Below are 16,742 nucleotides of genomic sequence, written 5' to 3' on the forward strand. Positions count from 1 at the left end.
CCTGGTGCAGTCACCGCGCTCAGACTTCCAGGCAATGCTGGGGGATCCTGGAGCTTCCACCCCACTCTCCGAGGTCCCCAGCTACATCTCTCCTGTGTCTCCTTTCTCCCTCTATCTATTTTCCCCCCTCTTTGACAGCCCCTCCTTCTTCTCACTTAGTCTCACAGGCTGGGCTGGGTTATCACCATGGTAACCAGTTTATTTAACTTTTCATAAATATCTAGCTTGCCCTCTCGGTGACCCCTCCTGTATTCACTGAGGTGCAGGGTTTACTAAAATGCCACTAGGGGGGCGTTACAAACAGATGAACCAATAAGGGATTGCAAGCACTAACTAACAACACCTAAAACCGTTATTGAATGTTAGCACCCTAGTGATGTTACTATCTCAAACTATATCACAATCTACTCTGATGATTAAATAACAACTGTAAGTAATATGACCAGATGCACAATGAATACATAGTAACAAATATAACAATTAATAACAAACAGTGCATATATAAATGAGTGTAGGGGCACAATATGGTCAGAATAGACCTTTACCCAATTAAGATTAAAACATATGTTTGCATATAACAGTCATTATAGATTAGCCCTTCTGTAGTCTTCCTTTTCCTTTGAAAGAATGAAATACAGATAATGTTTATTTTCAGATTAGGTACCTGTATGTTTTCATCCTTGCTTGTCCTATTTGGATGCTAGTCTCTCCTCCAGAGGTGTATGTAGGTAAGAAAGTAAAATTAAAAAAAAAGTTAAAAATATAAAAAGGAAGATGAGTGTGTGATAAAGGAATAACAAAACTTTATTAATACTACACGCACTACATAATGGAATATAAACTATGATAAATAAAAATAGTACATCAAAAGGAACGCAGTAACTGAGTGCATTAAGAAGTTAACATGCTGCTAGTTTTAAAATGATAGGTAGTGCATTACACACCTCAAATTTATTTGTTAAAATAGTGCAGCACGAGAGATCCACGCTTAATTTTTTAACTAGCATACAAAAAAAGGAATAATGAAATATATAGAGCACCATGCCAAGGCAAAATAAATATGTAGTGTACATGATACTGCAAAAAATTATATTTCTGACACTTAGTTTGCTGAAAATGCCTATATGTGCCAAATATATAGCTAAGATGCCTATACATACTTCGATATAGACAATATACCCATATAAAGCCAATTGCCTGATCATGCCCCATATAGCCAATATCCCCATACATGCCCAAGTTATAGCTAATATGCCCATACAAGCCCCCACATAACCAATATAGCCTCATATACATTAAAGCCTCATATGTCCACATACAAAATATGGGGACATATGACACAGTATGGGTGCATATAAGACTACACACTATATCTGTTTGAGACTCCCTATGGTACTCACCTGAGGAATGGACAGCCCATCTGATGTTGGGTTGGGGAGTTTTCGAGCAGCAGTGACAGCCTTGATGTTCCTCCTCTCTTATAGTCCCCTGGTCTCGACTTAGCTTATTAAAAATCAGAGAGCTTCAAAACTTAGGGGGCGTTGCAGGTCACTGGGGGGAATAAAGTGACTGATTATTATGGGACCTGGCAGACCTGTGTTGCACTTATTTGGCTCCACACATATAAGTGTACAGGCAACAAGTGAAAAAGAAAAGAGGCATGCTGCATGCTAGTGGCGCAACATTGAAATGTAAGGAGGGGTTTCTGGGCAACAGAAAATTCTCCCTAAGTTTGCGCCTGTTGTTGCTGGTTATACAGTTGCACCCAGCTGAAGCTTGCATAGAACCTACAATTGGATGCTGCCATCTCACTGGGGTTGAGACTCTAATGAAGTGTGAGCAAAGCAGTACTTAACGTGATGTAACATCTTCAGGAAACACTTAGCAGTAACAGAGAAAGCCAACAAACAGCACAATAGGCCCAATTCTGTCTTTCAAGGCCACCATTCAGCCTGCAAATGTATTCTTCAACCTCCTCCTGGCCTTCCAGTAAATTATAAACATTATCCCAGTCTCCCTACAGGAAATTATGGGAAAAAAAATCTATAATAAATAAAAAATAATAATAATAATAATAAAAAAGATTTGGACTGCTCATATCGTGGGCCTATTTCTGAAGAGACTGGAGCTGTAGCTCTAGCAGCCGCTATGTTAATGCTGCTCTGATCACAGGGAAGGGATATAACATAAATAGAGCATGGGTGGTTTGGGATATTATGCAGAGAGGGATTATGACTCATGGATACAATAAAAACAGATACAGTAACCAAGTGTAATAGTCACAACAAGAGAATAGACAGGGTCAGGAGACCAGAGAGGGCATTCATACATCAAATAGTTAAAACAAGAAGGTGTTGAGTCAGACAGGGTTCGATACTTGAAGTGAAGGGAAATACAAACAGGTCACAAACGCAAAAATATATCAGACATTTCTGAGGCGGGAATAACACAAAGATGTGCAAGGGAATGGACCTGATACCCAAACTACAACTGCAGTACCAAGTTATCAGTCTCATCTTGCTCTTGAGACTAGAGCAGTCACTTTTCTTCTATTTTACCTGTATTCCCCCCGGACTTGGGCAGCATGATGAGTTTCAGCAGGGCAAGCTGAGGGTTGCAGGACCAGGATAGAGAGACAAAGGAAAGAAGAAATTTATAACCAAACAATAAGACAGAGGCTAAATAATGGGATAGGAAAACAGGACACACACAACACAGACTAATGGAAAAACAGAATGAACAAGACCTCAGGCTAGGGCTAAGGCAAAATACAAGGGGGGACATGGGGAAAGAGAAGCTGAAAGAAAATTATTTTAGCCCCATCCCCAGGACGTGGGCAGGATCCATGAGAAAGGCTTGCTCTGCTGGGAGTCCAGGAGAACTAACCAGAATTTTGTAGCCTCCTGATCATTCAGAGGTAGGCAAGTATGCATATGACACTTACCTTGTCCCCAACCATTATGTTTCAGTGTCAATTTAAGAGAAAATAAATATATATTTTATGCTATGTTCATGTTTTAGAGTATATTTTTCCCTGTAACAATATGGAATTTTCAGTTTAGTGGAATTAAGAATGTGTGGAAATGCAAGAAACTCAGTTCCAGTAAGGGGTTGAGACATAATGGAGAATGATGGGAAAAGCAATGAGATAGAGAGTTATTTGGATTCAGTAAGGAGAGAACAGACAACGGCAACTGATAAAACGTTATACTCATCAAAGGTTCCTATTTACTACTCCAGAGACAAAGGCATGCATTAACCTATTGGGCATATTTTCAAAGTAGCAAAATACTTTAGATAGGGTAAATAAATACATGGTAGAACTATGAAAATATCTCATTAATCACCTACAGATAAGAACATTGGATTTACTTGGCTAAAATTCTAAAACATAAAATTTCTCTATTTAAAAATTGCTAAATCAAAATCAAGATTTTTATCAGTTTAAAAAAAAAAAGGCTGAGATTTCAAAACAAATATACCATAATATACAATCATATAGTTGTATATTTGGCCTTTTCATACATGCAACACAAATATTGTTTATAATGTTGATGTGCACCTCCATGGCTATGTTGGTTACTTAGATGTTAGATGTTCTAAATAAAAATTATAAAAAAAACTCCAAAGAAAGTGGTTGCATATGTGGCCCAATTTGTATGAATCAAAAGGCAAAAGCCTATGTTGGTTGTATTATACTGTACACACTTCACTTCAGTGATCAATGATTTATTGAGTTCTCAGCATTTTTTATGCAATTTATCAGGTACTCTCTAAAGGAAATCTGATGAAGAAAACTAGTGTTATCCTCTACTTTGTACTATGGTGAAGTTAGTGTTCTCCTTGGCTTTGAATGATTTTGTCGACAATATATCTATTCTATAATAATTATCTGCAAAGTACACTTGTCTTGATTTGTGTGGTAAATGTAATGCTTGCTATTTGTTTTATTGTATTTGAGTGTACATTTTAGTTAATATTTATCAAAGGTGAGATTTTAGAGACAAGTGAGGAAATTTTCAAGTGTATAGAGCCCTTGTTTGCCTGAAATAGACCAAATGTCGTAGAGATGAGTTACTCGTGCTCAGTAGTTAAGTATCTCTCTCAACTGTTCTGATTTATGTGGGACAGTCCCATTTCCCAGTCAAAACTTTCTGTTTGGAATTATGTCCCTCTCACCACCGTAAGCAGGTGCTCCACATACCTGGTACTGTTTTGTGACGCAATTCAGTGTTGGGCTAAAGCAAAGCAGTTGGGTTGGGGGCAACTTTGTGCTTCAGAAGAGTTAGACTAGCCTCTGTTGTTGTGACGTAGCTTTACTCCCGTTGTGATACAACAATACACTCTTTCCAGAGGTATACCAATTGTTCAGATTATAATATTAGGAGGTATGAGTTAAGTCTTCTATGATTAGGATTCATTGAAATAAAAGAGAATGCCAGAAGCAGGACAGCATAGTACACATGCACTGGATCAGGCAGTTTGGATTCCTCTAACTTGCATACAGTGTTTTTGTGTGTACAATTTGTCTGGCTGGACCAGTTGTGCCATGTAGGCCATGCGACCAGAGCCAGATCATACTTTTTTTTATAAACTATTCATTTTCCATTAGTAAAAGTGAGAAATGTATTATTGGAAAATACTTCATCAATGAAACTAAGCTTGTATTGTAGATATAATTTACAATAAGCTATTCAGTGCTAAGTACTAGTCGTTCTTTTTATATATATAATCTCAATAATAATATTTTTATAAAAAAATGTAAGTTCATCTCTATGGTTCTGTCTTTAAAGATAACAATAAGAAGCTCTAAGGACAAATAGCAATGTTGATGTCCTAAAATAAAGCAAGCTAAGAAAGTCGATATAAAAAATCTTACTGAAGTATTTCTTAAAATGCATATATTTTGTTTTGTCTTACTTTACACTCAGCACCTTTTAATTAATCTTTTCACTCTCTACACATTGCTATTTCACCTTTTCCGCTCTAGTAGTTGTCACCTTCTCTATGTCACTGATCATTTTCTACAGCGTCCACAAATTCTTCTTTTTTCCCTCATAATATTGCTATCTTGCTATTTTTTTGTAATTGTTATACATACATGAGTATCATCTTGTTTTCTCTTGTTGCTTTGTCCAGTGTTTCTTTTCTCCCAGCATCCCTTTCTCACGACTCCATCTTATTCCTAACTGCCTAAATAGGTGAATCTATAGGATAGTTGCGTAGGAGGAAGCTATTTCTCTGTGCTTGATGGAGGGATTGGGGGGGGGGGTTATTGGTGTGAAGAATCACAGTGTGCTAAACCCCCTTCTTCTCCTAAAAAAATCCCACTGCATTATTCAGTATCTCCCAAGTTAGAATGTGATGTGTTTTTACATCAGATAAATTTATGACTCTCCTTTAGTACCTCTCTATCCTCCCCATTATATATTTACTTTTTGCAGTTCCTTATTGACTGGTTTGAGTTCTACTTTGACATTTTACCCAAATAATTAACCAAGCTTCTAGTCAATTTCTGTTCTGGTACCTAATTTAACTCCAACTTTTGAAGTTGTTTTTTTTTTATCACCAACATTCACTTTCTTAATTATTTCCTGTTTAACTTTTAATTTATCATGTTACCTATTTGTCTTTCTATGTTTATATTAATAAAATATTTCCTTCAGTCTTATCTCTGCATTTTTTCCTGTTTCAAACACTCCTTACTGTCTTTTATATATTCATATGATGCTCTTTCTCACCTTGTAATCATCCGTCTCTAGCCATCCCTCAGTGTTTGCCATCATACTGTTTTATACTTTCATTATACATTACTTTTTCTCTCTGACTCTACCTTAATTTCTCTCTCTTGGTCTCTCGTCATCTTTTTATGCTGCATCCTACACCTGTTCTCCCTCCCTTCCCCATTCTTATCTCACCTCTATTCTGCAAATCTCTCAGCTACCTTCTATTTCCTTTTCTCGCTCTCCTTCTTCTTGTTCTTCTCCCACTCTATTTGGGTTAGTGTATTTTGCTGTCTGCCCTGTGACTCCCCCTCTTTCCTTGTCACAGGATTTTTTTTGTCTATTCTCCACCTTTCTCTGCCTACCTTTCCTAGGCACCAACTGTTTTTAACTGTCCCTCTCTGTATACACCTGTAATTTCTCAGTCTCTGTCCATACTATATGTGATTCTTTCTTTTCTCCTGTATCTCTCTCTCTCTCTCTCTAGATCCCTCTGTCCCCCACCTTCTCTCTCTTCTCATCTCTCCCACCCTCCCCCTCTTTCCTCCCTCCCTCCTTCCTCTTTCTCTCTGCAGCACACACAGGCAGATCTCTCTCTTTCCACTGCTGTTGATTATTCTTATCTCGTTTTTTTTATAATCCTCTTTTGTTTTTCCTTTTTGGGGAAAGAAAGACGTATAAGGGTTGGATAGTATGTATTTTTTGGCTAAGGGTGAGGAATGTTAGCAGACCATCTCTGAAGATACATGAGCATCTGAAACGGAACATTTGTGTGGTGAATCTGTTTTTTCACTATGCCACAATCCTCCTTTCCTCCTCCATTTCTCTCTTTCGCTGTCCATGATGTTGAATTTTCTACAGCTTTACCGGATGAGATTTATTCACAGTGAAGGCTTTCTGAAATAAAGCAGGGCACTCATTTATTCCTTTGCTTTGACATTTTTGGGGATTTCAGTTGTCAGAAAAAGAAGGACTGATTTTTGGGGGGGAGCTTTGGGGGGGAGATCCCCCCAAATATAAAGGTTCTTTATTTTTTATTTATTTTTTTGCTTGTTCATCTTTTTAAGTCTGTTTTTCTTGGGGGATCAATGGATGCTGGAGGAGGCTGAAGCCCACAAATGTAATACCCTTCATCTTCTTCCCAGACAGAAGAATTCTACCTCCCCACTTGGGCATCAAAAGGGGAGATAGTCTGAGACGGGCAATGGGGGTCAGCATGACATGCTGATTTGGGAAAGGAGAGTCTTGTGCTTGCCCTTTCCCCTGGCCCCCAGAGGAGCATCGGACAGCCCCCTGGGGGTCATGGCCAGTCTCGGCCACTGGGTTTGTACCCTTTTGCCCCTTGGCCTTCTAACACTGGCCAGGGTCTCGGAAACAGCGCGGGTATCATCCAGCCTCAGTACCACTCACCATGTGCACCATTTCCATAACAAGCATGGAACAGTCCCCATTGCCATTAACAGGACCCCATTCTTAACAAGAGGGGGACATGGTGAGTATATAATCTTGACCAATCAGTAAGAAGTCTATTACATGCAAATTATAGCAAACATGGCAATAGTAAAACCTACAACATGATTATTTTGCTGGTCTGTTCTCTATTATACATATTTGAGGATATTGTGTTTAATTTGGATGGGAAATGGGGTGGCTTTACTCTGTAATTTCAAGCTTACTGATTTAAGGATAAAGGCAATCTTAAAATAAATAGAAATTAGTTATTATTTACAAGCCTCTGTGATTTGTGCATATTGCACTGTATTGTAGCAAGGATCATGCAGAACATTGTGCAGATTACAGCTGACATGTCTAATCTGTAGTTTCAGATTTTGAGTCTGATATTTAGCTTTTGTGTAATGGTGACCATTTCAAATTAGCGGGTATTATTATGATATATGTATAAGATATGGATTATTTTACTGTGTTTGGTGGTTTTAATAAAAATATGTTTCAAGGGTGCCATTCCAAATTCAGCACCTGTTAGTGCTTTTTGGGGGGGAGTAGAGGGAAGACATTGTTAACAATTGTTGTCATGTTTATAATGGATATATGCTGTTTGGGAACATTTTTTAGATGGATATATGCTACTTGGGATCAGGTTTTAAAACATATAAATGCTGCTTAGATTCAGGTTTCAAGATACAAATATGCTGCTGTGGGTTAGGTTTTATAAAAATGTCTGCAGCTACAGGGAATTTCAAGTTTATTTTTGGGACTAGAGATTTCTTGGGGCAATTGTAGAATCTTCTATTTGTACTATGGTCAAAGTGTTGCTTTTAATAAAGTGCTTTTGGTCTGAATCTATCTCACCCTATGGAGTTGACAATGGAATGATATCCCCACATGATAAGGTGACAGCAAACTCTTGTCACATACCTGGCCCTGTTCTTAAGTCCAGTAACCATACAATGATCATGAAAATAGATGGTCTACAATGAAGCATCATTTTTCTGAAAATTTGGTTTACATTTTTTCTAATTAGGCAGATATTCAGATATACATTTATATGAAGATATTTTGAGGTTAACGGCACCTGAGTCTGAAATATATAAGATCTCAATAATAGGAAATTTTATCACTCTCTGTAGGGTAGCCATATTGAGTAGAATGGCTATTGATTTTGACAGAGGGGCTGGGAGCATGCTCAACATAGGCTGATTATAAGGCATATTTATTTGATGCTAGAACAGCTTTATGATATTCCTGAAAGAAACATGATTTACTGGCTTGAATTATTAAGGGAACCCAATAAAGGAATTGTATAAGTGCCTATATTGCATATTGGAATGATACACTGCAAGAACTAAAAATATAAAAATATATATTTGTTACAGGGCTTTGAGACATGTTTTCGGGAGGGGTTAGTTGTTGGCACATAATAGCATTCACTGTTTTGTTTACATTTGTGAAGTTTAGCTATTTGTGGTATGTTTCAAGATGGCTGTACATATGTTAAGAAACACTGTAAGTAGTTCTATCTTGAAACTCGCATTTCTGTAATAAGTTAAATTGTGTGCTTTAAGTAACTAAGACCTAACTAACATATAATGTTGTAAATGGTAAGGTAAAACAACTCCAATTAGCTGCTTTTAATTTTGTTTATAACCTTTGTGTTATATAAGATGTAAGTATTTTACCAGGCACTTGGCAAACTTTGGGAAGCAAAATATATTTTCCTTATAAGATGCAAATGTTTGGTGGTGAACTCCAATGGCCTTCTCAAAATCCTGATTTCTAATGATTTCTGCACAGACTTTCACAAAAAGAAAAAGAAATTTCGAGCAGGAGATGTGATCATCAGGCTACTTTTTTCATTCTTTTTCTAAGGTTTCTGCAAAGTTATAAGAACTCTTTCTAAGAATTGACTGGTATCTTGAAGTTTCTTGAATGGTCCTTTGGGGATAAACTTGTTAAATGACTTATGGTGATAAGAAACCATAGCATAGACAGTAATCTAATATACAACAGTACAGTCACAATCAACGAAAAAAGCTGAACGGAAATCCATATTCACAGTATGCTCCAATTGAAAACGTTATTTGGAAACCTTGATTAATTAACACTATATATATTTTTATATATATATATATATATATATATATATATATATGTGTGTGTGTGCTCACAAAAATTATATGTGTATAAGAGTATGTCTGTATTTTGGAGGTATGCGCAGGCATGCCACCAGAAATTGCGGGACCTAATACAAATGTAACAGGCAGGGATCTTCTTCTTCCTTCTCTCACCCCACCTTCATTTTTAAATTATTCTCTACCCAACATTTGCTTCCCCTCCCATTCTCTACAGTCACCCCCCATCCCCGGTTCCATCTAACCCCTGCAGTATTATTTACCTCTCTGCGTCTTCTTGCTGTCTCCTTTCTATTGACAGCGTTGTGACTTTATTAAGGGCTAATACTGGAGCAAATAGTGGCAACTGTGGAGCCCCAACATCTTGGGAGTGGAGGTAGACAAGGGGGACCGTAGCAGCATCCTTAATTACGTGCAGAGGTCTATCCCCACACTAACTCTTCATCTCAGATGCAACTGCTGCCTAGAAATGGCGCCCGCTACCTCTTTTAATTCACTGCGGAGGACCCCACTCCTAATAAATTTGTTTGGGCCCAGGACTAGTGGGGCCCCACTCTTCTGTTGGGCCTCATACAGCTGTACTCCCTGTAACCCCCTGATGGCGGCCCTGGGTATGCGTATAAAGATATTTTAGAACTTCTTCTCTGCAGATTTGTATTTTCCTTTATGCATACATATAATCATATTATGCGTTGCTTAGAGCTGCCATATTGTGGACATGACAGAAAATTTTAGCACCTCTCATGAAATGCAATAGCAATAGTACCACTAGCTTTATAGAAGAGAAAAAGAAGAAAACTTATGTCTGATTTTCTAAGGATAAAATATTTTACTTATGTTTTTACATATTACTTTGCGCTTTTTTTCACATAGGGGATATTTTGCTATTTTTTGATTGCAAGATTTTGTGTAGTGTTCATCAAATATGTATATAAACATGATAAAATATTGTGCTCAATGGATTGCAGTATAATTTTTACCATGAAGTCATTTCCATTTCTTTTGCTGTGATGGAACAATTTATAGGAAATTGCAGCTTATAAGTACACATAAAGGATTTTAGATAGATATTTAGGTTGATATTTCACCACTCCCACGAACATTATTTGTAATGTGCAAAACTGAATGCACTTTTCCAAGTACTCACTAAATGTTTTGCTGTTAAACTAATTGTTGTTCCTTTAGTAGCTATTGCTACTGTTTGTTTGTTTTTTGATAAAGATGCTGTCCTAGTTCATTGCTAAAGATTTCTTTCCTTAAATTAAGAACAATTGTTTTATGTTATAATTGATTATACATCTGCCAGTCTGACTATCCAGGGACATCATTTTGCTGGATAGATGCACTTTAATATGCTAATGTGACACTATACCTACATGATATATCAAGAAATAATCATTATTAATTGCATTTTTTTGTATTTTAAATACCAAACATACATAACCATGGACTACCCTTAATTCAGTCCTAGTTTTGTTTATTTTTGTTCATTTTATCCAGCTGCATTTTATATTCTACATTGTCTTTGCTAGATTTATTGCAGGTGAGTTTTTAATGGTATTTTTTTATGGTAGTGATAGTGTATTTCATTCCCATGTCCTATTGAAGGTGGAGTGCCCTATACTTCACATTGCAGGTGTAGGGGGAAACTCAACTCCCGTTAGTACGGCAATTCAAATATTAGGGAAACCGTGTTCCCTTGGATAGTCCAAGAATTGGACTTCTATCACACACTGCATACTTCCACTTCAAAAATACAGCATTCAGTATACTGCAAACCAGAGGGGAAATATGATATAAGAATTTACAAAAGGACCCCCCTCCTCGGATTTGCGGTTCCAGTTCCAGATTCTATTAAAAAAATAAATTATTAAAATAAAATTGTAAAGAAGGGGGAAAAAATATCAATAATAAAAATAAACAAACAAAGACTTCCCCATGCTAATTACTTATGGGGTGTCTTTCTGATAGCCTTATGCTTTATCAATGATGTAGCCGGGACTGGCGGAACATGGTGAGCCTGATAAACGTAGCTGGAGGGCCCCACGCTTTCTAGGGAGTCCCGCCAGTCCATCCACGCCATTTTTTCTCCTTTAGTCTCTTAGTCTCTGCTCTGGACAGAAGAGCAGGGATTGAAATAGGTATCTCAGTATGTGGGGACAGCGTATGTGCAGTGAAGCCCCAGAGGGGCATTGCACATGCATGAAAGGGCAGGGGGACTCTGGAGATGCCAGCTTCAGCCCTGGCTGTAGTAGTACCTTGAAGTCCATTTTTTAATCTTAGTGCTTACGTTTTCTTGGCCTTAGGCAAGTCATTATACACTTTGCTTCTACAAGGATAAACATTAGAATGAAAGTTCAGGGGCAAAGCTATTTCTTTATTTGTAAAGGGATTCATACAACATGGAACGTTTGTACCAACAAATAGGAATAACAATTGATTGTGCATAAATTTGTTCTGTCTTTTCTCACCACTGAATACCAACTAAACTATAGTTGGTATATAATGACTGTTTTACATTTATGATATAATTATTTGTTTTCATCATAAGATACACAGTTATCAGTTGTAGAATTGCTAATATTCCTTATGCACTTGTAGTTTCTTTCAATATGATCTTTGTGGTTAGGCCTTTGTTATCATTACTTACTTAAAAAGGTTGTGAAGGCAGATGTTGTAGTATGTTAAATAACAACCTCAAATAACTAGGAAATAAAATTGGAAATGGAGTTAGCAAAACTAGCTGCCATTGTTTCTTATGTAACACTTGACCGATGCTGATGTGCTGTATTTTATAAAGAATTTATTATTAGCTACCTGGAAATATGATATTATGTATGCTTGGTATAAGTTTAGTGTGTACATTAACCTCCTTATAATGTACATTCTGAGGGTACAATCTTTATTATAAAAGGATAAGCAGAAAACCGAGAGAGCATTAGGACAGTTACCCACTGGGACTAACCACCATGCCCTTACCAGTCCTGATTAATGCCAATAAAATAAATAAAAGCCTGTATGCATGCAATGACCACATACCCACTTTGGCATGCATCTGTTGTTGGGATGGGCGGTGGTATTGCAGCGCCCTTTGGACTCTGTATGCTTGACTGAATGGAAGTGTCTTCCATAACCCCCCATTCCCCAACCACAGGTGTAACCAGTGGTTGCATACCACGTGTCAAATACGTTGATGTTTGACCTGCAGAGTCTCTGGCATTATTTTAAGCCAGTGGGTAACCGCCCTTAAAGAAATTGTACAACATTAATATTACTGAGGATAAATAAATCACAGGAAATCAAGCATTTAGGATTGCTTGCAAATATGTGAGGGATGTCCATCCTCACACGCACTTATGGACCGACAAATAATTTAACAGTTTTAAATTTTATTTCAGAAGCTTATCTAACCCCCACACTGAGTAAAATCTGACAGGTTTATGCCTCATTAAACTTGGTTTCTTCCTCGAGTGGTAGCTCATGTAGCAGTATGTAGTTACACCATGCAACCCAGTACTCATACTAGAATTTTTCCTTTTTTTCTTCTATATGTTAATCAGCTGTGTTAGCTATGATATTGTAAATTTGCTTTAATAGAACAGAGCATGGGATCCGGGTATTTAATGATACAGTAACTGTCTGGAGAGAGTTGTCATGTTTGCCTTTCACAAGGCCAATATGACAGCTCCCAGAAAGCCATGCATAATGCAGAACGTAGAGGACTTATATTGTCTGCACATACTAAACTAGATCAGTGTGTTTCCCTTCCCCACTGTCGCATAATAATACCAAGCTATAGGCAAGGTGTTCTTCTCTTTAACTCATTAGTTTACTGTAGAAACGGTGCTGAACTTATCATCATGAATTAACATTTTCAATAGACCATAACCAATCAACCATGTTTCATGAAAGACATTAGTTTCAGAAATGCTTATTTTTAAATGTTTTATTACTTATTTTGATCATTTATCTTTTCTTCCTTCTTTATATCCTCTGTCAGGAATACTGATTGCAAATGAGAATCAGGAGACAACAAGCAGTAATATGGTCTTTCACAGTATAGTCTCATTTAGTGGAATAAATAAAGTTCTTGCAAACACGTTTCCCATTTTTTTGTAAAGAAAAAACAGGTAGACAAATCCTAATATTAATACTAATGTTTTTTGTGCATGGATATAACTATATTCAGCAATGGGAACTCTTATGATTTTCTATTTTTATGTTTTATTAGTCAGTAAACAAATCTTTCATTGGCTGGATCTGTTTTCAGTTGGCACTCATTAATGAAGCATAGAACACGAAAATAAAGCTGGGTACACACTATTGCATTTTACTTCAGATGCAATTTATGTAGCGATTTTACCAACAACAGAAAGTCCTGATGAGTATGGGGATTCAGGCGTACAAACTTGCACAGTTTCCCTTCAGATGTGGGATTTTCATCTCTCATAACCATCTGCTGAAAAGATTGTGACTCTGTACACTACACAGATACCTGCCTACGCTGCTGCTCATCAGTGCATATACACTTTCACATTTGTCCGATATTGTTCCATCATTGATTGTGATTTAAAATAAGTTTATCAAACCAAATCAACAGATGTGATTTGGTAGGATAAAACATGATCTTGGGAGCGTACACACTCTTGCAATATCTGACCAAACGGTCGTTTATCGTGTGATCTGCTCAATAATTGCATCGATGTGTACCTAGCTTTATGCTTTTCTTCTTTTAAGAATACCTCCAAGTTAACCAAATTCTTATGTTTTAGAAAACTTCAAAGCGAGGGAAACAAGTGAAGTGCTTCAGTCTAGTGTGAGGTTTTTATTTTTTGTGTTAAATGCTTCTACATGAGCATTTTCAGTGTGTATGAAATTGTTGGTGAAATAGATTTCCCTTGAAAAGCTGGACAACTAGCATCCCATTGACAGTCCACAAAGATGATCCCACTTGTGTTTGTGAGTTGCTTTTCAACTCCTCATAAATGACACATTACTATGCTATACCAAAATGTGTCCAAAACTGAAAAAGGTGGCATCTACAACATAATGGTCACACAAATGTTTTTTTTAAATTGTTGTGGTGACAGGGTTCTAATTTTTACTGACTACATTGTACTTGTTTTTAGCTGACATCCGTCTCTTGGCACTCCCAGGTCCTGTTTTCTCTGTGCACTTTGCTAAGCAGAATCCCTGCAATTTGAAGTACCAATTGTTGTCCTTCCCCCTGTTTACAGCTTGTAGAATAGCCAAGCCATGTACAGAGGAGCAGGACATTACACATTAGCGTTTAAAGAGATGGCAGGGGTACCTGTAGATGAGAACAGGGGCTGGCTGGCAGACTTTAGCCCGGAGGGCAAGTACACAACACTGGCCTATAAGTAGCGGCCCATCCTTAAAGGGTGGTTTTGGTACAATACATATTTATCAATATAAAAAGAGTCTATTTTAATGTTGCTTAATCCAGTGATACTTTATTATTATAAGTGATACATCTTAAATAAAATAAACAATAAATAACAAACCTCACTTTATATTGCATTTTATATGCTCCTCCTCCCTACAGCACTGATTATAATGGGATTTACCAAAATGCTAAAAGCCTGTTTGCTCTAATAACCTGATGTTTTTCAAAGCAAAAGCGCTATACTAATAGGGTTATTAAATGTTTTAGGATTAACCTAAGCCAAACAATATTAGGGGTGGTACTGTGAGGAGGAACAGAGCACTAGGTGTCAATCTGACACCCTGGCCCAGAGCTTGATTAAGGCTCTGGGGGCTCGGTGCACTTTAGACAGGGGGGGGGACTAGCATGTAACATGGTTATCATTTTAGACAAATACACAGGCAATATTGTGTGCACTACTGTTAGATGCTCGCAGTTCTGCCTTCACAAGCAGTACACTGTGAACTGGCACATACCTACCTACTGTCCTTGCAGTCAGACCAAATCCTGACTAAGCGTAATAGTCACCCAAATTCGGGACTGTCCCACCAGACTCAGGACAGTTGACGGACTGTCCTTCTCTCTCCTACCTGTTTTTGTCAACTGTCACCTCTTGTGGCTGCTGGTTTCTTTAGCTGATTTGCTACTTGCCTGGATCCTGGAATGTTGGATGGCCTATTTGTAAAAAAATTGAGTACATAACATTTAGAAAACTCCAACCAGTCCCAAAATTAAAATAATAATATTTACATTTGCTAATAGATCTTTTTCCTCCAAAAAAAAACTTGACATTAAATTAATTGCAAATGCATTTAATAAATAGACCTATTTCTCTCCAATCAGTCCCAGCATTAAATTAACAGTATGCACATTTAATATATAAACCTATTTCCCTCCATCCAAACAGCCCCAGCAATAAACTAAATAGCATTTATGTTCAATAAATATAACCATTTCCCACAACCTTCCCTGGCATTAAATAACTCATATTCACATTTAATAAATAGCCCTTCTCACCCAACTCAGCACCCTATTCAAATAATAGCCCAAATCACCCCAGCATTAAATTAAAGGTCCCGCCACCTGACCTTAAATTATTAGGCCCACCATCAACCCACAAATAAAATAGAACCCATTAAATAATTAATCCTCACCATTACATAGCCTACTTCCAACACTATATTAAGAATGCTGACATGCTTCCCCCTCACACACACACACACACATAGAATGCTGACATGCTCTCCCCCTCACATACACACATATAATACTGACATGCTCCCCCCTCACACACACACATAGAATGCACATACACACACATAGAATGCTGGCATCCCCCCCTCACACACACATAGAATGCTGACATGCTCCCTCCCATCATACACACACATAGAATGGTGACATACTCCCTCTCCTCATACATACACACACACACACGCATAGAATGCACATACACACACACACATACACTGCTCCCCCCAACATATATTTTATTAACACCCTACAAATCACCTAGTTCCATCTGCGTGATGTGCACATGGGACGGCACCTGTTGCACGTCCCATCTGATTCCAGTGTCTCGAGCCACGCATAGGCGAGGGGGGGCGGATCTCCACATCCGTTGTGGCCAATGATGTAAGGTGGCTGGTCCCGGAGGAGGAGCCAGCCACCAAGCAATACAGACTTGGGCCGGTCTTTGCACCGACCCAAAATAGACTTTGTCTGTCTGGCCCGGGGGGGCATATGCCCAGCCCGCCCCTGGATGAGTACTACTCTTTGAATATGCAATGTCCATAGGAGAAACCTTTAACAGCTAATTCCACTCAAACCAGTGCAATTACAAAAGTCAATTATTACTTGCTTGTATTGTTGTGATTCACCCAACATCTACAGTAATCAAGGGAGGCTGTCATTGCTCCTTTTGACAACTAGGTTTTGATAGATAGTCTGTCTTTTTGAAAAAAGTATGCCTCAGCAGGAGAG

General features: G+C 37.8%; 1 protein-coding gene across 19 annotated transcripts in view; it reads left to right on the plus strand.

Annotated features, from left to right (window-relative positions):
* Positions 1 to 16,742, plus strand: part of NRXN2 (neurexin 2) — a 725,960-nt gene that overhangs the window by 480,530 nt on the left and 228,688 nt on the right. For 3 of the 19 annotated variants that reach the window (XM_075188787.1, XM_075188788.1, XM_075188789.1), the window contains exon 1: positions 6,266 to 7,215. The exons of the other annotated variants lie outside the window; for them this stretch is intronic. In XM_075188787.1, coding sequence (XP_075044888.1) covers positions 6,945 to 7,215 — 271 coding nt within the window. In that variant the 5' untranslated portion in view covers positions 6,266 to 6,944. Of the gene's footprint in view, positions 1 to 6,265; positions 7,216 to 16,742 lie in introns of those variants that run through there. 19 annotated transcript variants of the gene reach the window in all.

Source organism: Mixophyes fleayi, chromosome 10, assembly GCF_038048845.1.
Source record: "Mixophyes fleayi isolate aMixFle1 chromosome 10, aMixFle1.hap1, whole genome shotgun sequence".
Lineage (NCBI taxonomy): Eukaryota > Metazoa > Chordata > Amphibia > Anura > Limnodynastidae > Mixophyes > Mixophyes fleayi.